Source organism: Hemitrygon akajei, chromosome 17 (genome assembly GCF_048418815.1).
Source record: "Hemitrygon akajei chromosome 17, sHemAka1.3, whole genome shotgun sequence".
In the NCBI taxonomy this organism is placed as follows: Eukaryota; Metazoa; Chordata; class Chondrichthyes; order Myliobatiformes; family Dasyatidae; genus Hemitrygon; species Hemitrygon akajei.
Genome location: NC_133140.1, coordinates 19,130,059 through 19,153,201, shown reverse-complemented (window position 1 = coordinate 19,153,201; position 23,143 = coordinate 19,130,059). Strand labels below are relative to the sequence as shown.

Below are 23,143 nucleotides of genomic sequence, written 5' to 3'. Positions count from 1 at the left end.
AAGGGTCTTGGCCCAAAACGTCAACTGTTTATTCATTTCCATAGACACTACCTGGCCTGCTGATTTCCTCCAGCATTTTGTGTGTGTTGCTACTGAAATTATTGAATTTGGTACTACCAAGCACTAACGTAAGGCTCTTCTGGGAGTTCATTGGCCAAAAATTTCCCCTGCAGTTCCTTAGCAGGTAACTGGGGAATCTGCCTAATAAACCGGTCCCAACGGAGCAGATGCAATGATTTCAAGAGATAACTCAATGACATGCCCTTTCACCGCATTTAGAATTACTATGTCAAATGATTTTATTTAACTTGTGAAATCTAGTCTTCAATACATTTCATTTTGAAGTTTTGTAACCACATGATTAATTACTAGTTGCTTTTAAATGTTCTTCAAAAAATTTATGTCAGAGATGTTCAAGACCTTTTAACATGGGCCAAAGAGATGAATTTCAAAGGGAAGATAACAGCAATTGTCCTTGAGAGCAAGAAAGCATTTTACCAAGAACACAAAGGCACCCTTGTATAACAGAAGTCAACAGGGAAAGGAAATAAAATCCAGTGGTTGGGATTGCACCTTACATCATAGATAAAGGAAAATGCTTCAGATATGGTACCAGAGATAAATTACCAGTCTCAGACTGTCAATGCAGGAGTTCCTCAGCATGGCATCCTTGGCTTGACCAATTACAACTCCTTCAATGACCTTCCTTCCACACGGTCAGAACTGAGGACGTTTGTTGAATATTGTACAGTGTTGTGTATTGTATACAACAATACTGAATAGTGCAATTCCATTCGCAACTTCTTCACAAATGAAATATCACATACAAGCATCAGCAAGACCTAGACAACATTCAAGCAGAGGTTCAGAAGTGACAAAAAAAAATTTGCTCCACAAAGTGTCAGTGAGAGCAAGTCTCAACCAACTACCCTTAATATTCAGTGGTTCTATCATTGCAAGCCCACCCTATCAATAACCTGCGGAGAAGTTTCTCCTACTGAGCAGAAACTGAACAGACTAGCCACAGCAACACCACGGCTGGAACAGCATGTCAGAGACTACAGAAGTAACTTGCCTTCTGATACTTCAGGGCTTTTACTTATCTATCACACAAATTACGAACAGTAGTTGCCATCCAGGAGAAATTATCATTCCATCAACTTCCTTAAACAGGCACACTTTCACCACCAGCGTACAATAGCTCAGTGGACACATGCTGCAGTCTGTATCATCTACAAAATATAATGAAAATCACACACCCAGATTATGCTATTACCAAGAAAGACAAAGGAAGCTATTACATGGAAAGACCATTACACGAAAATTGTCCTCAAAGCTGCACACCATTCTGACTTGAAGCACATCACTAGTTCCAAATCCTTAAAACCCTTTAAGATCATAAAGACATAGAAGCAGAATTAGGCCATTCAGTCCATCGAGTATGCTTTGCTATTTCATCATGGCTTATTTATTACCTGTCTCAACCCCATTTTCCTGTCTTCTCCCCCATAACCTTCAACACCTTGACTTAAAGCAGAGCTTTATAGGTTCTTATCCTATCAAACTCTGCTTTAAATATACCCAATCACCTGGTCTTTACAGCTATCTGCAGCAATGAATTACACAGATTGACCACCGTCAGACTAAAGAAATTGCTATAATTTGTTCCAAACTAACACCCTTCTATTCTGAGACCATGCTCTCTGGTTCTAGACTCTCCCACTATTGGAAATATCATCTCCATGTCCACTCTATCTAGGTTTTTCAATATTCTACAGGCTCCAATGAGCTTCTCTCCTCATTCTTCTAAACTCCAGCGAATACAGGCCCAAAGCCATCAAAAGTTCCTTATGCGTTAACCTAACCCTTTCATTCATGTAAACCTCCTCTATACCCTCTCCAATGTCTTCACATCTTTCTTACACAATGGGCCCAGAAATGCTCGCAATAATTTTCTCCGAATTTCACTAAGATATCAGAAGGGCTGCCACAGATGAAGTTAACCTTCAAGGGCATGGAAAATAGATGGCATCCTTGATGGTGATGCTCAGATCACAAAAATGAATATTTTAAAGCATGGATGTATACCAAATGCTGTAATCTTCAAGAATATACTATAGTGTGTTAATTGAGGATAATTCTTCCTTAGCTGATAAAACAAAAATCACAAACTCCAACATTGTAAATTACTATTATTTTTACACTCCAGTTTTACATTGAAAGGGGTATGGATGTAGAAAATGACTTCTTTTCCCTTTCCTCCAATTTGACCTTTCCTTTTCAGAAGTGTCAGTATTTGAAAATTTCGACAACACCTGCTCCAGTAACAAAAGGCTTCAGTGGCACTATCTATAAACTCTCCTGTGACAGAACAAAATGAGGGTTTTTAAGTGCTCTTGGGTCAGTAGACTCAAAAGTGACACAGTCAGCACTTGGGAACTCAAGTGTCCTTCAATATTTACATCATACCAAAACATTATCCAAAAAGCAAAAAAGGATGACCATTGGCAATTTAAGATAATGGCATGGCTGTAGAAAAAGAACAAATGCATGATCATAGGAACAAAGGCTTTTGCTGTGGCTTCAAAGAACAGCAACATTGATAGCGGTGAACTTTGGCTCCCTGACAAGGTAGTAAATGTTGAATTAGTTAACCTGAATGGTAACACACACAAAATACTGAGGAACTCAGCAGGTCAGGCTGCATCAATGAAAACGAGTAAAGAGTCGACATTTTGGGCAGAGACCTTCACTGGGATGGGTATAAGTGGTATGTAGTTTTATGGCCATAGACACAGTGGATTCTGGTTAATTGGTCCATCAGTTATGAACGGTAGCCATTTATTTGGGACAACTCTGAATAAACAAAAATTAATTGAGAAAATAGCTGTGATTTCCTTTGTTCCTTTGGAATCCTATACCACTTAATTGGGACAGGTGACTGTTGCACTTGCCTGCTTTTTAGACACTACACCTTGCTTCAGGCGCAGAACAGTTTTTTAAAAAAATAGCATTAGTTGCATGTGTTTGTGTTCAAATAGCAGAGAGTTATCACTGATCATTGGTGAGAGATCAGAACTGTTTTTTCCCCTCAAACACTCAGACTTAGCGACACCAGAAACAGCCAGGAGTGAGATTTCACTACTTAGGTTCACAAGATACTATGAAGAATTTGAAGGTATCGACAATCATCTTGAATGTTACCTTCAGTTGCCACCAGATATTGAGCTCTCACAGTGGCTCCAAGTAGCAGTCTGCATGCAATAGTGACCACATACCGGTACACCACTTCAACAGGCAGGCTAAACCAGGTGAGGGTAGCCGGTGAGTCTCATACCCCAGTGAAATAGGACATGTCTGCCCTAGCACTGCAACACTCCATAGAGAGTGGAAGGGCATGACAAGGCATATAAGTCATGGTCATCCACTACAACCAAAGACTACCCCAGTTGTGATGACAATTCACACCACTGGACCTGGATTTCAGAGGTTGAGAGAGTGGAACTGCCCGAGTTCAATGGTTTTTCCACTTTAAAAACACTCTTGCAAAGGTTTCCTATCATCGTCAGATGATGGACAACTACTAATATTGAAATAGTATTTTAATTTGCTCTGTATTTCATTTAAATACATAATTTGTTACTTAGTTAAACAAGTTTGCCTTTTTTTTTTAAAAAATACTTTGACTATTTCCATGAACCTTTGGTTAATTGGGACAGCTGCTTAATTGGGCTGAAATGTAATGGCCCTGATGCGTCCCAATTAACCACAATCCACTATTCAGAATTGTACTCATTGCTAATGGTTTTTGCTCAATTTTGTTTTGCTTGAATGGACGGACAGTAACATTAGAGAGCATGCATTTATAGATGGTTAGGTAGCATTAGATTAAAGTGTCAGGAAGTATGCTTATTTGGTTGCCAATGGTTAGAGAGAATAGGCTAACAAAACAGATGGGATTTAATATGGTAAAATTCAACTTGGGTCCTGAATTGAGCACATTTACAATTAATGCTTAAGTCTTGATTATGAAGATTAATAGCCTAATGCAATCTGTTGCAACCACAAACAAAAGTTAGCATGGGTTGAAAATTTTTTGACTACATAATTGTCTGGGAAGGGTAGGGCTGTGCTGGGCAATATGGGAATGAAAATTTTCCACTTCCCTTTATACTTTTCAAATGCATGTACCTCATGAGAGCACATGGCAAAGAGATTATTCAAAATTGGTATCTACAGCCATTGAGACAATCCAATAGAAGCAGCAATCTTCAAGAAACACTTTCCATAGATACACAACGCATAAACAGGACACACTAAGGATTTATTTTCTTACAGACACTAGGGAAATTTGACTTGTGTTCCGCTGATTGGGGTATCTCAAGTGCAATTTCACAAATATAGCTTAATTGATAAAAGAACTGCAGGTAACACTTTGCACTGTGATGAAGCATTTTCAGAGGTTGGTTACAAAACACATCAACTTCTACCCAAGAAGTGACTTGGATCCACTCTAATTTGCCTAACACACCAGGTCCACAGCACTTGTTGTTTCAATGGCTCTTCACAATACCCTGAAACTTCTGTACAGCAAAGATGCATACATCAGGATACCCTTTATCAATTACAGCTTGGCATTCAATACCATCATCTCCTCAAAACTAATCAATAAGCTTTAAGGCCTTGTTCTCAATACCTCCTTGTGAAAATGGATCCTCAATTTTCTTACTTGCAGACCCCAATCAGTTCAGATTGGCAACAACATCTCTTCCACAGTCTCCATAAGTACATGTGCAGTACAAGGCTGTGTGCTTAACTCCCCTGATATATTCACTTTATACTTATAACTGTGAGTCTAAGCACAGCTCCAATGTCATATTTAAGTTTGCTGATGACATCACTGTCACTGGTTGAATCAAAGGTGGTGTCAAACCAGCATTTTGGAGGGAGATTGAAAATCTGGCTGAGTGATTCCAAGACAACAACCTCTTGCTCAATGTCAGCAAGAACAAGGATCTGACTATTGACATCAGGAGGAGGAAAGCAGAGGTCCATGAGTCAGTCCTCATTGGAAGATCAAAGGTTCAGATGGTCAGCAACTTTAAATTCCTTGGTGTTATTATGTCAAGGGTCCTGTCTTGAGCCCAGCATGTAATTGCAATTAAGAAGAAATCACGTCAGCGCCTCTACTTCCTTAGAACTTTATGAACATTCGGTATGACATCTTATACTTTTGACAAACTTCTATAGATGTGTGGTAGAGAGTATATCAACCAGCTGTATCACAGCCTGGTATGGAAACACCAATGTGCTTGAACAGTAAATCGTACCAAAACTAGTGGATATGGCCCTATGGTAAAGCCCTCCCTCCATTGAGCACACTTACATGGAGTGTTGTCATAAGTAAGCAGAATCCATCAGGGACCCCACCACTCAGGTCATGCTCTCTTCTCACTGCTACCATCAAGGTGGTACAGGGGAGCCTCAGGATTCTCAATACCAGGCTCAGGAACAGTTATTACCCCTCAACCATCTAGCTTTTGAAACAGTGACAATAACTTCATTCAACTTCACTTGCCCCATCACTGAACTGTTCCCACAACCTCACAATGACTCAAGCCCAGGTTAGGCCACTTACAAAATTCAATACTAAGCCTACACAACAGTTTTTTCTGAAAAGTCTTTTTTACTTTATTTACACCTTTACACAGGAGGATCAGTTGTAGACTAATTGGCAGTAGCATCTTCCTTGAAGATCTGGCATTCATGCAAGTTCAATCATTCGATTTTTTTTGTTGTATTCCGATTAACTGAGCCATCTGGGTCATTGATTTGGAGCAAGAAGGCAGCGAGTGAACGGCTGACTTCCAGAGTGAAGGGATTTTTTTACTACTCAGGGTAAAAGAGAGGCAAGACTACGCAGGCATGTGACATCAGCCAGTAGAGCGCGAAAGGTTTAAATAGAAGACTGCCATATCCAGTGGGCAGTGGAGTGAGAGGCAGCAGAGTGATAGGGCTTTAGCTCAATGGGCTTAGGCGGTAATGGGATGAGGTGAGGTAGGTTTACTGGTGTTATTTACGGAAAGGAGGAAATGTGTGTGTGAGGCCGGTTTTCTGTGCTTGGTGTCAGATGTGGGAGGTCCTGGAGTCTCCCAGCCTCCCGGACGGCCATATCTGCACCAGTCGTGTCAAGCTGCAGCTCCTGAGGGACCGAGTTAGGGAACTGGAGATGCAGATTGATGACCTTCGCCTGGCCAAGGAGAGCGAGGAGGTGATAGAGAGGAGTTATAGGCAGGTGGTCACATTGGGGCCAAGGAAGACAGACAAGTGGGTCACAGTCAGGAGGGGGAAGGGGAAGGGGAAGATGAAGAGTCAGGTACTAGAGAGTACCCCTGTGGCTGTACCCCTTGACAATAAGTACTCCTGTTTGAGTACTGTTGGGGGGGGGGGGGGGGGAGACAGCCTACCTGGGGGAAGCAACAGTGGCCGTGCCTCTGACACAGAGTCTGGCCCTGTAGCTCAGGAGGGTAGGGAAAGGAAGTGGAAGGAAGTAATGATAGGGGACTCTATAGTTAGGGGGTCAGACAGGCGATTCTGTCGATGCAGCAAAGAAACTCGGATGGTAGTTTGCCTCCCAGGTGCCAGGATCGCGTCCAAGATATCCTGCAGTGAGAGGGAGAACAGCCAGAGGGTGTGGTACATATTGGTACCAATGACATAGGCAGGAAAAGGGAAGAGGTCCTCAAAAAAAAAAAAGTACAGGGAGTTAAGAAAGAAGTTGAGAAGCAGGACCGCAAAGGTAGTCATCTCGGGATTACTGTCTGTGTCACGCGACAGTGAGAATAGGAATAGAATGAGGTGGAGGATAAATGCGTGGCTGAGGGATTGGAGCAGGGGACAGGGATTCAGATTTCTGGATCATTGGGACCTCTTTTGGGGCAGGTGTGACCTGTACCAAATGGACGGGTTGCACTTGAATCCCAGGGGGACTAATAACCTGGCGGGGAGGTTGCTAAGACTACTGGGGAGAGTTTAAACTAGAATTGTTGGGGGGTGGGAACCAAACTGAAGAGAGTGGGGAAGAGGAGGTTGGCACACAAATAGAAAGCTTGTTGACAGTGCGAGAGGGAGGATAGGCAGGTGATAAAGAAGGGATGTGCTCAGACTGAAGGTTTGAGATGCGTCTAATTTAACGCGAGGAGTGCTGGTGACAAAGCGGATGAGCTTAGAGCATGGATCAGTACTTAGAGCTATGATGTGGTGGCCATTACAGAGACTTGGATGACTCAGGGACAGGAATGGTTACTTCAAGTGCTGGGTTTTTGATGTTTCAGAAAGGACAGGGAGGGAGGCAAAAGAGGTGGAGGCGTGGGACTGCTGATCAGAGATAGTGTCATGGCTGTAGAAAAGGAGGACACCATGAAGGATTGTCTACGGAGTCTCTATATGGGTGGAGGCTAGGAACAGGAGGGATCAATAACTTTACTGGGTGTTTTTTATTGGCCGCCCAATAGTAACAGGGATATCGAGGAGCAGATAGTGAAACAAATCCTGGAAAGGTGTAATAATAACAGAGGTGTTGTGATGGGAGATTCTAATTTCCCAAATATCAATTGGCATCTCCCTAGAGCAAGGCGTTTAGATGGGGTGGAGTTTGTTAGGTGTGTTCAGGAAGGTTTCTTGACACAATATGTAGATAAGCCTACAAGAAGAGAGGCTGTACTTGATTTGGTGTTGGGAAACAACCTGGTCAGGTGTCAGATCTCTTAGTGTGAGAGCATTCTATCTCATAATTCCATCTCCTTTACAATAGCATTGGAGAGATAGGAACAGACAAGTTAGAAAAGCATTTAAATGGAGTAAAGGGAATTATGACGCTATCAGGCAGGAAATTGGAAGCTTAAATTGGAAACAGATGTTTTCAGGGAAAAGTACGGAAGAAATGTGGCAAATGTTCAGGGGATATTTGTGTGGAGTTCTGTGTAGGTACGTTCCAATGAGACAGGGACGTTATGGTAGGGTACAGGAACCATGGTATACAAAGGCTGTAATAAATCTAGTCAAGAAGAAAAGAAAAACTTACAAAAGGTTCACAGACCTAGGTAATGTTAGAGATCTAGAAGATTATAAGGCTAATAGGAAGGAGCTTAAGAAGGAAATCAGGAGAGCCAGAAGGGGCCATGAGTAGGCCTTGGCGGGCAGGATTAAGGAAAACGTGAAAGAATAGGACCTATCAAATGTGACAGTGGGGAAGTGTGTATGGAACCGGAGGAAATAACAGAGGTACTTAATGAATACTTTACTTCAGTATTCACTATGGAAAAGGATCTTGGTGATTGTAGTGATGACTTGCAACATACTGAAAAGCTTGAGCTTATAGATATTAAGAAAGAGGATGTGCTAGAGCTTTTGGAATCACCAGAGGGCGATGGAGAACAGGCAAACAACTAAATATGTCAGGGATGGGGTAAGAAGGGGAGGAGGGGCATTAACGGAAGTTAGAGAAGTCAATGTTCATGCCATCAGGTTGGAGGCTACCCAGCTGGTATATAAGGTGGTGTTCCTCCAACCTGAGTTTGGTTTCATTTTGACAGTAGAGGAGGCCATGGATAGACATATCAGAATGGGAAAGGGAACGTCGACAGTGCTTCTCCTTATAGATGCTGCCTGGCCTGCTGTGTTCCACCAGCATTTTGTGTGTTGGAGGATCAGAGGGATCTTTGGGTCCAAGTCCATAGGACACTCAAAGCAGCTGCGCAGGTCAACTCTGTGGTTAAGAAGGCATATGGTTTATTGGCCTTCATCAATTGTGGAATTGAATTTAGGACCCAAGAGGTAATGTTGCAGCTATATAGGACCCTGGTCAGACCCCACATAAGAGTACTGTACTCAGTTCTGGTCGCCTCACTACAGGAAGAATGTGGAAGCCATAGAAAGGGTGCAGAGGAGATTTACAAGCTTGTTGCCTGGATTGGGGAGCATGCCTTATGAGAACAGGTTGAGTGAACTCGGCCTTTTCTCCCTGGGAGCGACGGAGGATGACAGGTGACCTGATAGAGGTGTACAAGATGATGAGAGGCATTGATAGTCAGAGGCTTTTTCCCAGGGCTGTAATGGTTGCCACAAGAGGAGACAGGTTTAAGGTGCTGGGGAGTAGGTACAGATGAGGTGTCAGGGGTAAGTTTTTTTTTAACTCAGAGTGGTGAGTGCATGGAATGGGCTGCTAGCAACAGTGGTGGAGGCAGATACGATAGGGTCTTTTAAGAAACTTTTGGATAGGTACATGGAGCTTAGAAAAATACAGGGCTATAGGTAAGCCTAGTAATTTTTAAGGTACGGACATGTTCGGCATAACTTTGTGGGCCGAAGGGCTTGTATTGTGCTGTAGGTTTTTTAAAAAACTCTTAAAAGAACGAAATCTAATTGAGAAAATAGCCAGGATTCACTTCATTTATTTGGGACACCATGCCACTTAATTGGGACAGGACACTGCTGTTGAAGCTTCTAACTACCACAGCTGTGTGCACTTGTGTGGCTGTTAGACACTTAGAGCATATAGTTTAGTTGCATGTGCTTATATTATCCATTTGAGCTGTTGGACATAAATTCAAAAAAGCAATGTTTTTTTTGATAATTTTGCTCTACTTTGACTTTTTAAAAACTTAAGACCCTTGCCCAGATGTCCATGAGATGATTTGACGTTAGCTGAAAATATCACCCACTGAACCATTTAGTCACTCAAAAGAACATGGCAGCATACACTGGATGAATTCCTCTGTCAATCACTTAGGAATTACTACAGTTTTATAGATGACAGCTCTTGAATTTAGATATTTATGCACAGAATGTCACTGTGTGTACAGTAATTTTTTTTAAGCAATTCTCACACATCCAGCATCCCCAAACACCTCATGGATGCTGGACGGCTGAAAGTATTGCACATGCCAGTACTACACAGCTGAGTGTCTAATGATCAGCACTCGACAAAGCCGGCAGAGATCAGGGGCTCAAAGTAGCCTCTTACTGGTTGGACAACACCAGCCTCGCCTTTCTATACACAAGCAGATTTATTGTATGCATCATCTCACTGTGTGTAAATATTTACACAGAAAAGAGCAACTGGCATGCACAGGTACAAACAACGTACCTCCCAAGAAACATACTGAAAATTACAACCTCACTGATACCAGCTCCTTTCTTATCAGTAAAACACAATCAATCTACACACACCCCGAACCAATCACCTCTATAATACTCTGGAACTCCACAGTATTAAGTAGAGTAGTTATCTTTTGGAAATAAGAGATTTTGTAAATCCATTTACCAATAACCTTTCTTTTGTTTTAAGTGATTAGAGAAGATTTGCAGTTGTCTGACCTGCAACTGTTTACGTAACTTGGAGCACTCGTCTGTCAGGAACTGGAGCTGGAGGCGACATTGTGCAGATTCCAGCTCTGCCTTCTGGCGTAACATTTGCTCCTTTTCCAGATCACTGTCCAAGAGAACAGAATGGAAAAAGATCGACACAAAGAAAACTCATCAAGGAAATCCAAAAGGAAAAATGAAATTTTAACTTTATGAAATGGATTTTAAGGGAGCACAAGTTCATAAATATTCTATTCAAATTCAATACTTTAAAATAGGAATGAGTATTTTTTTTTACACTTTCAGGATTTCACAATTATACATAAGGCACTATAAGTAGAAAATACAGTAATCAATTTGCATACAGTAAAACATCACAAGTAATGCAAAAATTACCAAATTATCTGTTTTTGGCAATGTTAAAGATTGGTCAGGATATTATCAACAGTGGAAATATTGGAGATCTTGTGCTCAGCCACTTCGAAGAGTAATTTAAAGATTAACTGCACAGGTGTGGGACTAGAGCAAAATGTCAGATTTCTTCAAGGCTGCTCTTTTTAAAGTTTTCATTATTACTCAAATTCACACACTATTAGGGTGCACAGTATGCTACAATTAAGACTGAATTTGAATACAGTAGAATCTGGTTAATCAGGTCAGCCTCTTACTTGTGAAAACTCTTAAAGAACAAAATCTAATCAAGAAAATAGCTGGAATTCCCTTCATTTAATTGGGACATACTGCTAATTAATTGTGACAGGAGAATGTTGCCAAAGTTTCTAACTAGCGTCAGTCATATGCACTCGTCTGGCCATTAAGCTCTACACTGTGCTTGGAGCAAATAGTTTTTAAGTAGAGTTAGTGTGTTAAAAAGCAGTGATTTTTGACACTGATAGTTGGTGAGAAATAAGCAGTAAGACAATTCCAAACAATTTTGCTCACTATGGTTTCAAGCAATCAGGCTTGGGGATGCCAGAAATAGCTGGGAATGAAAATGAAATGATTTCACAACTTTAACAAGTTAGGAACTACAAAGAATTTGAAGGTATTGACAATCATCTTGAATGTTCCAATGAAATGAAAATTTGGAGAACATAGCTATATGAAGGCAGTCGATTATCTGAACTGATTTTATTCACTTACAGCCAAAAGAACACTGGATTAATTCTTCCGTTGATAACTATTACGAACTACAGTTTTATAGTACTGTATTAGTATTGTTACTGATTTAATTTGTTCTGTATTTCATTTAAATACATAACTGACTGCTCAGTTAAACAGTAGTTTGTCTTTTTTTAAATATATGTTTTTAACAATTTCAATTAAATTTTGGCTAATTGGAACAGCTGCTTAATTGGGCCAAAATGTACTGGCCCACTTAAGCAAAATCCAGTTCACTCTGCTTATGGCTTTTATCCAGTTTCTGCACAACCTCCAATACTGATCATTCCCCACTCCTGCCTTGTAGTCCCGCTGCTAAAGTACAGCAGCTTTTGTAACTTTAAGTGGAAAATTTTTTCGCATATTGGTGTATACCTCTTTAATCGCTCCTGTTCACTAGTATCCACAGCTTTCAGTACTCGAGCATATAGTAGCACCACATCTGATCTCTTAGCTTTCTTATTACACTGCAAAATCCAAACAAAATCTTTTAGTATAGTTCTGTTCTGCCACTGGCTTCAGATAGACATTAAAACCCCCAAGAGGTGCAGTTTTTCATTTCCTTATTGTCTATGCTCCATGAATCTATTCTTTATACCCACGTAAAATAGCCACCAAGAATTTTATTTGTATCAGTGGAATCCACCCATTTTGGGCTTTAAAAAAAAAAGAGAACACTGTACAAACCCATTATACTTCTCTAAAACTTGTGAAGCTGCAAATTTTGCTAATTACCCCAATGCCATGCTGCAGACATACCTGTGGGCATTTTCCTCCTTGTCCTCTCAGCCACCGATCAATGCAAGTAAATCCAAAAAGATGGCCACATCGCAGAGCAGCAAGACGATGCTCTCCTGCATTAGTCCACGGCTCAAAGCATATTGAGCAAGTATCACCTTCATCATCAGAGACCGAACTTGGTTCATCTTTTTTCACATTTAGAGTGTCTTCTGAACGTGAGGCCATGCACTCCTAGGGAAAATATTCAGTGAGAGATGAATGTTTGTCTATTATAGACCCATTTTGTTCTCCTAGTGCAAATCATCAGAAAAACGCTCTAAAATTTCCAATGTTTGCAGCTGTCACTTTTTTATTATACAACTCAAAAATGAGAATATCCTTCAACTTCCTACTTTTCCTACTGTTTCTCTGCTTTGCCTAACTTTGCAAGGACATTTATGAAGTCATAAGCCTATATGTGTTGAAAGTAGGTTGACCAGCCAACTCTGAGGACTCTTTTTTTTGTGCATTCAAGTAAATTGAAAGCAGGCATATGGACAGATGAGGGAATGCTGCAGTCAAAAATGAAAAGCAGTTGTAATTCATGAACCTAAAGCTGGTAGTATTGTGGATCATTCAATTCATCCTGCAGTCAACTTGAGCACAAGATGTAGGTACAACAGTTACTAATTGCTTGTCTGCTATCCAGTTTAATCTATTAAATTGTATAATACATGCTTGCATTTTGAAATACAAATGGTTTCTAACATTGTACAGAAAAATCATTGGTGGAAAGTGTATGGCTTACTCTAATAAAACTCAACATTGATAAGGAACAAATCTCAGGAGCAAACACCATATTAGTAATGAAGTAACACATGGCCTCAATGACGGTAGTTCATTGAGTCTTAGCATTATTATCAACATGGTACAATCTTGAACCATTATTCATTTGGTCTTATTAACATGACAGCTCATGAATACATAAAAAAAACAAAAATTATCAAATATCAGGATCAAGCAGTCCAACCAAAGAATTCAATCGAGAGCCAGAAGGCCATTCAGCCCCATTTTCTCCATCCAGTGTCATTTAATTACATCTTAATCAATTGACATTTTAGGTGCATTTAACCACCTCATTTTTCTATCCCAAATATATAAAATTCCTATTTGGCATTCATAGAGATATGGCACAGAAACAGCCATTTTGGCCCATTGATTCCATGCAAACCATCACTCTCCATTACACTAATCCTACATCAATCCCAATTTCTTCATTCTACCTTCATCTTCATCAGCTATCCTAGATCCCACCGCTCACTTACAGACTAGGGACAATTTACCTACCAACCTGCATGTATTCAGAAACCCACACTGAGAACATGCAAATTCCATACAGACAGCACCCAAGGTCAGGACTGACCCAGGTCTTTGATGCTGCAAGCTAAAATACTGTGCTGCTTTAATTAACTGCCATAGAATTATCAACAATCCAGGTAAAGCAAATCACAGAATAAGCTTCTAACCAAACATACTGTAGCGTTTGAGCAGCACAGTAGTGTAGTGGTTAGCGTAATGCTCTACTGCGCCAGCAGCCCAGGTTCAATTCCGCCATTGTCCTAAGGAGTTTGTATGTTCCCCTGTGATCGTGTGGGTTTCTTCTTGGTGCTCCAGTTTCCTCCCACATTCCAAAGACATACAGGCTAGTAGGTTAATTGGTCACAGTGGTGTAATAGGCTGGATGGGCCTATTTTGCGCTGAATCTCTAAATAGGAATAAAGTACCGTAGATTCCGGACTACAGAGCACACCTGATTAAAAGCCGCTGGCTCTAATTTTAGAAAGAAAATCAATTTTTTACTTATACAGGCCGCACCGGATTTTCGGCCGCAGGTGTCCCACGTTGTAATATGAGATATTTACACAGAAAGATATTACACGTGAGGATTTTTTAACTTTTAATTAAATCCATATGGTAACATAAACAAATACATATTGCAAATGCTTTTTTTCGAACCGTGCCTGTAACGCGGCTACTTTTAAATATACGTTGCATATACTTTTTTACTGAACAACATTCCAATATCTCCTAACGACTGGTAAAAAATATATATACTGCAGCCTACCGGGAAAAGTTATTGATCGCCTTTAACTTAAAAGCAGCGTTTTCGCTCCGCCGCTCGCCCCCCTCCTTCCCGTTTATCGCAAACCGGTATCCCACAAGACGCGGCGAAACCGGGTGTGACGTCATAGCATCCCGCGATGTAGTACAGAAAACAAATATAGTTAAAACAGTTCTAACTTTAACTAACAAATGAATTACTAAGCGAAAATATTATAAACTAAATAACTGCCATAAAGGCAGCACAATGCTTTTCTTCGAGTGTTTTCCATGTTGATGAGGGTGAGTACAAATGACTGATTTACAATAATTTAATTGTGAAAGTGCGCTTGATTTATCGTACAATTTCATTGGACCTCTGTGAACTACTCATCAATTTTATTGGTCTACTGTTACGAGGCAAAATGTTTTTGGCGGCATGAAAAAAATAATGCATTAGCCGCTCCGTATTAAAGGCCGCAGAGTTCAAAGCTGTTCAAAATGTGGGAAAAAAGTAGCGGCTTAAAATCCGGAATCTACGGTAATACAAGTTAGAAATCCCAGCATTAAGTCTGTAGGCAACAGAAAAGTTATCAGAATATCTGACCTGCTCTTGATGTATAGACTGCGATCCCTCATTCTCAGCACTCTGTGCTGGTGCAGGGTTTGCCACTGCCAAGGTGCTGGCTGAAGCTGTAAAAGCAGAAAATACCACATTTAAAGTAATTATTTGCATTAAAAGAAAATACCTTAAATGGCATGGGTTATGAATGGACACAAATAAAGCTATATGCAAGTATGAATACCCAACAATTAACACATACTTTTTTTTTTTCCACTGAGCATTTCAGAATGCTATTATTAAAAAGCCACACAAGCTACAATTACTTTTTATAGAAAATGGAAGTGTGAGCGGTCTTAAAAAATAATCTCCATTGCAAAATATTGTGAAGTTCATTTTCAGGATGTAAGCACTGCAGAGAAACCTGCCATTTATTGCCCACCCTGGTTTGCCCAGATACAACCGAGCTACTTACTCAGTCACTAACCAAAACACATTAATTCTAAATGAGAGTAATCTCCAAATAAACAAGGGAAATAGAATTAATCAAATGAAAACTATTTCTGGTCTTTTTCAACTAACATAACCAGGGACATTTTGCTCATTATTTTCAGCCTTGTGGAGTAGATCAGCACAGCTGTATAGGGCAATAGCACTATTCACACTTGGACCTTAACAGTCATAGAGCACTACAAGCACAGTAAGAGGCTCCTCGGCCTATCTAGTCTATGCTAACCTGTTTATGGTCCTATCTACCCACACTTGGACCATAGCCCTCCATAACCCTCCCATCTATATATTTATCCAAACTTCTTAAATTTTGCAACTGAACCGGCATCTACCACTTCCACTGAGAGCTCATTCCACACTCACACCAATGCTAAAATTTCCCTGGAGGTTCTACCTTTCACTCTAAACATGACTTCTAGGTCTAGTCTCACTCAACTTCAGGAGAAAAAGCCTGCATATGTTTATCCTATCTATGCCCCTCATAATTTTTGTACACCTCTATAAGATCTCCCTTCATTCACCTACACTGCAGGGAACAGGGAATAAAGCGCTAATCTGTTCAACCTTTCACTATTACTCAGCTCAAGTCCTGGCAACATCATTGTAAATCTTCTCTGCACTCTTTCAAGCTTATTGATAGCTTTTCTGTTGGTAGGTGATTAGAATGGCACACAGTATATTTAATTTCTTAAAGGAACATGGTTGGAACAAGATGAATTTCAAAAGAGAAGCAGATAGTAGAGTGTGTGATGGTCGACTGACAGTTCTGCTAAATAAACAGCCGTTGGTGCTACAAAGGTAATTTATATTTACAGACAAATTAAGGTATAGAGAAACAGAGCAACACTAGATGCTTGAATTTACACTAGTTAAAATTGGATAGTTAGCAAATAAAATTTAACTGAGAGAACCAAAGGTGACTCTCGAGGAGGCGCTCATGGCGTGAGGCACACTTTGGCTTTGCTCCATTCCTTTTACTTCTTTCACCCGTAATCACCCTTAAATGCCTTATCTATACCTACACTAAAGGGGTTTATATTGCAGATATATTCTTTGAGCCTTGATTTTAGTTTGCTGGAAATGCATACTAGAGCACGAGAAGCTAAAGACGGGAAAGATTCTAACGGCAACGGCAAAAACAATGGTGACGCTAAACCACCATCTAAACAAGTCCCTCTAACTTCGGATGCAATTTCAAAGCTTCTAGATGAGAAACTAGATGCAAAATTCAGCCAAAAATTCTCCTCGCTTGAAGGAATTTTAAAGACAGTTGAAGACAGTATCAAATCGTTTAGACATGAATTTGAACAACAAACAAGAATTTCAGAACTTGATGAAGCTGCTCATCGGAAAGATCGTAAAACTGAAACTTTGGAACAAAAGTTATCTTCAACCTCTCAAGTGTTGGAACGTTACAAATCCAAAATTATCGATCTCGGAGACAGAACCGGCAGGTAATCGGACCTCCTGAAGATGATCGTCTGATTCGATTTGCCTGGCATGTTCAACTTTCTCAAAGTCTCAAATTTCGCATCGTTGAAGATTTCAGTCCTGAAGTTTTGAGGGAACGGATGTCTTTTAAATCCGTGCTGTCAGAGTTTCATCGTAAAGGTTTTAAACAAGCTTTGTTGTTTCCAGTGCGTTTGAGAGTCGTCTTTCCCAATAATTCTCACCGAATGTTTAAATCTCCAATTAAAGTCGAAAATTTCCTCGAGGAGCAGCGTGCTGTCCGGACTAATCAATGTATTGTAGTTTTCATCATCTGTTCTTATTTGTCTGTTTTTAAGCTAATAATTAGCTTATAGACTTGGACCGTCATAATTTGAGGGTCTTTGTTTTTGATCGGTAGTGTAGGTATTTCTTGTATATCTAGGTAAATGCTCTCTCTCTTTTTTCTGTGATCTTGCTCTTTTTATTTCTAATTGTTTGATTTTGAAAGTAATTAACTAAAGGATTTGATGTTTGACTCTATTTGTTTCTCTATAATTTTTATGGGGAAGTATTCAATTTTTTTAAGGTTTTCTTTCTTTTCAAGATGTCATTCCACTTTCTTCTTCCCATAAGACCTTATTCTTTTGATACGTCATTTTTATTCAGTTGTGTTTGAAAACAGCTGACAACACGATTCAAAGCTTGTTTTTTTTCCCCCTCGAAATATTAGTACAATGGTACCCTGCTTTGTGTTTTAAATTTTTAGTCTTTTTTTATTATTAACCATTGTAGCCTTTTTTTACGGTAATCTTTCTTTGAATATGGGTGGTTTTCTTTTAATCATATATCTCTTGGGCTGCCTTCTTGAGAAGTGGGGTTAAGTTTAGTGTTAGTTTGCTTATTGGCCTTTCTTTGGCTTATTTTCGGGCTTTTGTGGGTGGGGGAGGGGGTATTTCTATTTTCACTTTTTGCTTAGGTTTTACCAACTGGGCTGACTGGAAACTACAAAAATGTCCTAAGTGTTGTAACTTCCGGTTCCTCTTTGAACCTGGTTTCCTCTTCCGGGTTCATGAGTTGTATTCTGGTTAACCTTTTACATACTATATGGTAGATATTAGTAACATGGATAAGATTATTAATTTTGTTTCTTGGAATACAAGTGGTTTAAACCATCTGATTAAATGGAAAAAAATATTTACAGTATTCCACAGAATGAATGCTAATATTATCTTATTATAATATAATAAGACACAGAGGATGAAGTGTCTAGCAGGAGCAGGGGCAGCACAACGCGCAGGTGTCCAACCTGGTGAGACGAAGGAGGGTGCCAGGCCTGGAATCACCCCATAGTGCCCAGAACCTCCAAGTGTTGCAAACTGATCCCTCTAACATCAATTCTAACAGGAGGTGGATCAAATGGCCTGCAGCTAACATGACGTCACTGTGGAAACAGTTTGACGAAGATGTCAACCAAATTCTGGAGGCGACGGCAAAGGGAGGGGTCGATAGGAAGCTGCAAGCCATGACAACAATCATGGTCTCCCAGTGGAAGTTGGTTGTAGGGGATTCGCAGCCCGTTCCTTAGCCAGAGCCTTCAGCAATTTGGGCATCGATGGAGAGAGGAAGAGGAGAGCCATCCGCAGTACCACCGATGCGGCAGAGAGGGCCTTAAGGTGGCTGTGGCTCAAGAGAGGGGAGTCATGGAGTTATGTGTAGCTAGCCATCTGGACACAAGCTGGGGTCTGATCAGCCCCGGCTGGGTCACCTAGAGAAGGATGTATGATGTTGAAAGACCTGAAACACCCGATGATTCCAGGAACATCACTGATGATGTGTCCAGAAGCATCAGTAGATGTATGCACACAGTCTTTGCACAAGAAACTCATGTGAGGAAAGAGGATAATCAGCGTTTCTTTAGATTTTGGAAGGGCCAACAGTGCCATTCAAATTCTTACGCTAAAGTGAAAGGAGTTTCTATTTTTACAGATTCTTCAACCTCATTTGTTCATTATGAAACAATTTCAGATCCAAATGGTAGATTTTTGATAACTTCTGGCTTACTTTTAAACAAAAAAGTTGTTATGGTTAATGTTTATGCTCCAAATGTTGACTGTCCTGAATTTTTTAAGCACTTATTTACATCCCTTCCTAATTTAAATGATTATGTGTTGATAATGGGTGGGGATTTTAACTGTTGTTTAAATCCTTCGATGGATAGATCTACGTCTAACTAGGCACTTCCGAACAAATCAGCTTTCATCAACTCCTTTATGGTTGATTCCGGAGTTTCAGAAATTTGGAGATTTCTACATCCTAAGGATAAAGAATTTTCATTTTTTTCTCATGTATATCATAATTATTCTAGAATTGACTATTTCTTTATTATCATTTAATTCCATCCATTATTGACTGTAACTATGATTCCGTTGCCATCTCCGACCATGCACCCTTGAAACTATCTATGAAGATAATGGATACATTTTCTAATGCTAGACTATGGCGGTTCAATTCCTCACTACTTCAGGACTCAGTTTTTTTCAATTTTATTGGACAACAGATTGATTTTTTCTTTTCAACAAATGTTACAGAAGAAGTTTCCAAAGGGATATTATGGGACACTTTTAAAGCATATATTTGTGGACAAATTATTTCATATTCTGCTGGAGTGAAAAAACGAATCAATAGAGAAATACTTATGCTGGTTGACAAGATTAAAGAAGTTGATAAGAAATATTCTATGCCTCCTAGTAAGGAGCTTAGTAAGGAGTAAGTGAGTGTTGAACTTCAAATAGAGCGTAGTCTATTATCAGCCTCTTCGATTGAAAATCAATTAAGTAAAACTTGGACCCAGTTTTATATTCATGGTGATAAATCTGGTAAATTACTGGCTAATCAATTGAAAATTGCTTCGGCAAACACCAGATTATCAAGATTTGTGAACGAGATGGTACCCTGACAGTTGATCATGATGAGATAAACAAATCTTTTCAAGAATTTTACAATTCTTTATATCAATTAGAATCCCCTGACAATCCTACTATAATGCATGAATTTTTAAGGAAACTGAATATTCCAAAATTATCATCCAATGAATGTTTAACATTAGATGCATCTATTATAGAAGAAATAAAAGAGGCCATTTTTTTCGATGAATTCAGGTAAAGCACCTGGTCCAGACGGTTACACAGTAGAATTTTTAACTCTCTCCTTGGTTATGTAAAATTTTTAAGGAGGCATTAACCCCACAATCTTTTTACGAAGCCTCTATCTCCCTAGTTCTTAAAAAAGATAAAGATCCTATTGAATGTGCATCATATAGGCCCATATCCTTGCTGAATGTGGACTCTAAGATTTTTTTCTAAAATTTTGGCAACTAGATTGGAGAACATAGTACCTGAAATTATCTCTGTTGACCAGACTGGATTTATTAAAAATCATTATTCATCTCTTAATATTAGGAAATTATTAATATAGTTTACACTCCTTCACCTAGAACTCCAGAGTGTGTCATCTCACTGGACACTGAGAAAGCGTTTGATAGAGTTGAATGGCCATATTTACTTAGTACGCTTGACAATTTTAATTTTAGTCCAAAATGTATATCTTGGATTAAATTGATATACTCTCCCCCTTTGGCTTCGGTATTTACCAATGATCTCTCTTTTTTCAGTTGTTTCGTGGTACTAGGCACGCCCTTATATAATTTGACATTGCTTTGGAACCTTCAGCTACAGCAATTCGTGATTCACCCAACATTTTTGGCATTACCCGTGGGAATGGGACATACAAGTTATCACTATATGCAGATGATTTGTTACTATATATTTCCAATCCTGATAAAACGTTCCTGCAGTTTTATCTCTCCTTGCTCAGTTTAGTAGCTTTTCCGGCTACGAACTGAATCTTAATAAGAGTGAACTATTCCCATTAAACATGCAAATTCCAATTTATAAACATTTACCATTTAAATTGGTCACAGACAATTTTACTTATTTGGGTGTTAAAAGAAGCATAAGGACTTATTCAAAGTTAATTTTTTTACCTTTAGTTGATCAGGTTAAACAATTGTTTACTAAATGGTCCCCATTGTCTTTATCACTGATTGGTCGAATCAATGCTATTAAGATGATTATTTTACCTAAATTTTTATATTTATTTCAAGCGCTACCAATTTTTATTTCTAAATCCTTTTTTGATATTATTGACACTAAAATTTCTTCATATATATGGCAGAATAAAAATCCTAGGTTAAGTAAAAAATATTTACAGAAGTCTAAAAAGGACGGTGGTTTGGCATTGCCGGATTTAAGGTTTTATTACAAGGCAATTAATATCTGATATTTTAATATTTTGGACATAGGACTTGGATGTAATTCGAAGTCCACACTGGGTAAATGCTGAATGTAAATCTGTACAAGGGTTCTCATTGGTTTCTACCTTAGGGACCTCGCTTCCCTTTGCCCTTTCTAAATTGAGTAAACAAATGGTTAATCCAATAATACATTATGAATATGGTTTCAATTCCGTAAATTTTTTGGCTCTCAAGCCCTATTATATCTAATTTCTTTTTCCAACCCTCTCTTATGAATCAAGCCTTTTTGATATGGAAAACGAAGGGTATGTTTTTGTGACTTATTCTTGGATAACTGTTTCATGTCTTTTGAACAGTTGTCTAATAAATAGAATTTACCTAGATCCCATTTTTTTTTAGATACTTAAAAATCAGAAATTTTCTGAATGTTACAGACTTTTCCAAATTCAAACCCAACTGATATCACGGAAAAATTTTTTAGGTTTAAACCATTATCAGAAGGGTTTAATAGCACTTATTTATGATATGATTATGAAAATACAGCCAGGTATATCAGAAAAAATTATGAATGGGAAAAAGAACTTCAACTTTTCTTACCTACAGAGAAATGGGAGAAAAATTTTCAATTAGTTAACTCCTGCTCTATATGTGCCAAACATGCGCTGATACAATTTAAGGTGGTGTATAGGGCTCACATGTCTAAAGACAAGCTTGCTCGTTTTTTCTCCCACATAAATCCTATCTATGATAGATGACATTCGGAAGTAGCCTCTTTGACTCATATGTTTTGGCCTTGCCCTTCTTTGGAGAAATATTGGAAAGATATTTTTGATATTATTTCAACTGTTTTGAATATTGATTTACATCCTCATCCTATTACTGCAATTTTTGGCTTACCAATGGTGGAAAACAGTTATTTATCCACTTCAGCTCGTCGGATGATTGCATTTGTTACATTAATGGCTAGAAGATCCATTTTATCGAATTGAAAAGAGATTAATCCTCCTACTACATTCCAATGGTTTTCCCAAACTATATCTTGTTTAAATTTAGAAAAAAAAAAATCAGAAGTGTCATTTTTGACCCTTCGGTTAAATCTGAAGAAATTTGGAGACACTTTCATATGATGTAACTTGACCTTTTCCGAATCCTTTTTATTATCATTAAATATTTGGATTGAGGAGCAGAGTTATTGACATTATTGATTATATCTGTTTATTTGTTTAGTTTAGGTTTGCTTAGTTTAGTTTTTTTTAAATTTCTAATTTGGAGGGGTTTTTTGGCATATTTTTTTCCATCATGTTAACTACATCAAGAGTTTGGGAGGCTTAATACATTTGTGTTATATATAGCTTATACTTGTATATACTATTTATTAACTATTCCCAAACTCTCTGTGTTACTATTGTTATTATGCCTATGTTTGAAAATTAATAAAAAGATTTAAAAAGAGAGAACCAAAAGTATTGGGTTTTTATAGGGGGAAAAAACACTGCAGCGCATCTCACCCTGACTGAAAAAACAGATCTCAATAGATTCACTATTTAATAGAAGAGCACTGGAAAACAGACTGAACTCTGTACAGTTCTTGTGTAGTTGAAGTCTTTGCTTCTATGTTCCATTTTAGGCTACACTGTCACCATATTGAACTTGGCCAGTTGCAGAAAAGATCCCAGAATATCGAAACTGAGCCATGATGAGTCATTATGGGCTTTCAAGAATTATATCCAACCGCACACTGTAATCTAGTCATTAAATCCCTGCACCATCATTGCCATCAAGCCAGAATGGAAATCTAGATTCAATCCACCACCTCAAGAATCTGCTCACATTAAGCTTGGGTTCCACCAGCACTGCATTTCCACACCTCAATAGACCAGGTACAAATATAAGAGGTGAGGGCAGAAATCAAGCTAACTATGTGACTGAAAAGGCATCAATTAGATATAGTAAAATTTATTTGAGTAGAAATTAAAGGAAAA

At 38.9% G+C, this 23,143-nt stretch overlaps 1 protein-coding gene across 3 annotated transcripts in view; it reads right to left on the bottom strand.

Moving 5' to 3' along the window:
- The window catches only part of rfwd3 (ring finger and WD repeat domain 3), a 71,792-nt gene that overhangs the window by 35,010 nt on the left and 13,639 nt on the right, over nt 1-23,143 (bottom strand). For 2 of the 3 annotated variants that reach the window (XM_073069743.1, XM_073069744.1), the window contains exons 4-7: nt 14,954-15,039; nt 12,286-12,498; nt 11,902-11,993; nt 10,378-10,492 (exon numbers count right to left, since the gene is read on the bottom strand). In XM_073069743.1, the coding sequence (XP_072925844.1) occupies nt 10,378-10,492; nt 11,902-11,993; nt 12,286-12,498; nt 14,954-15,039 (506 nt within the window). The other variant, XM_073069745.1, reaches the window with a different exon arrangement.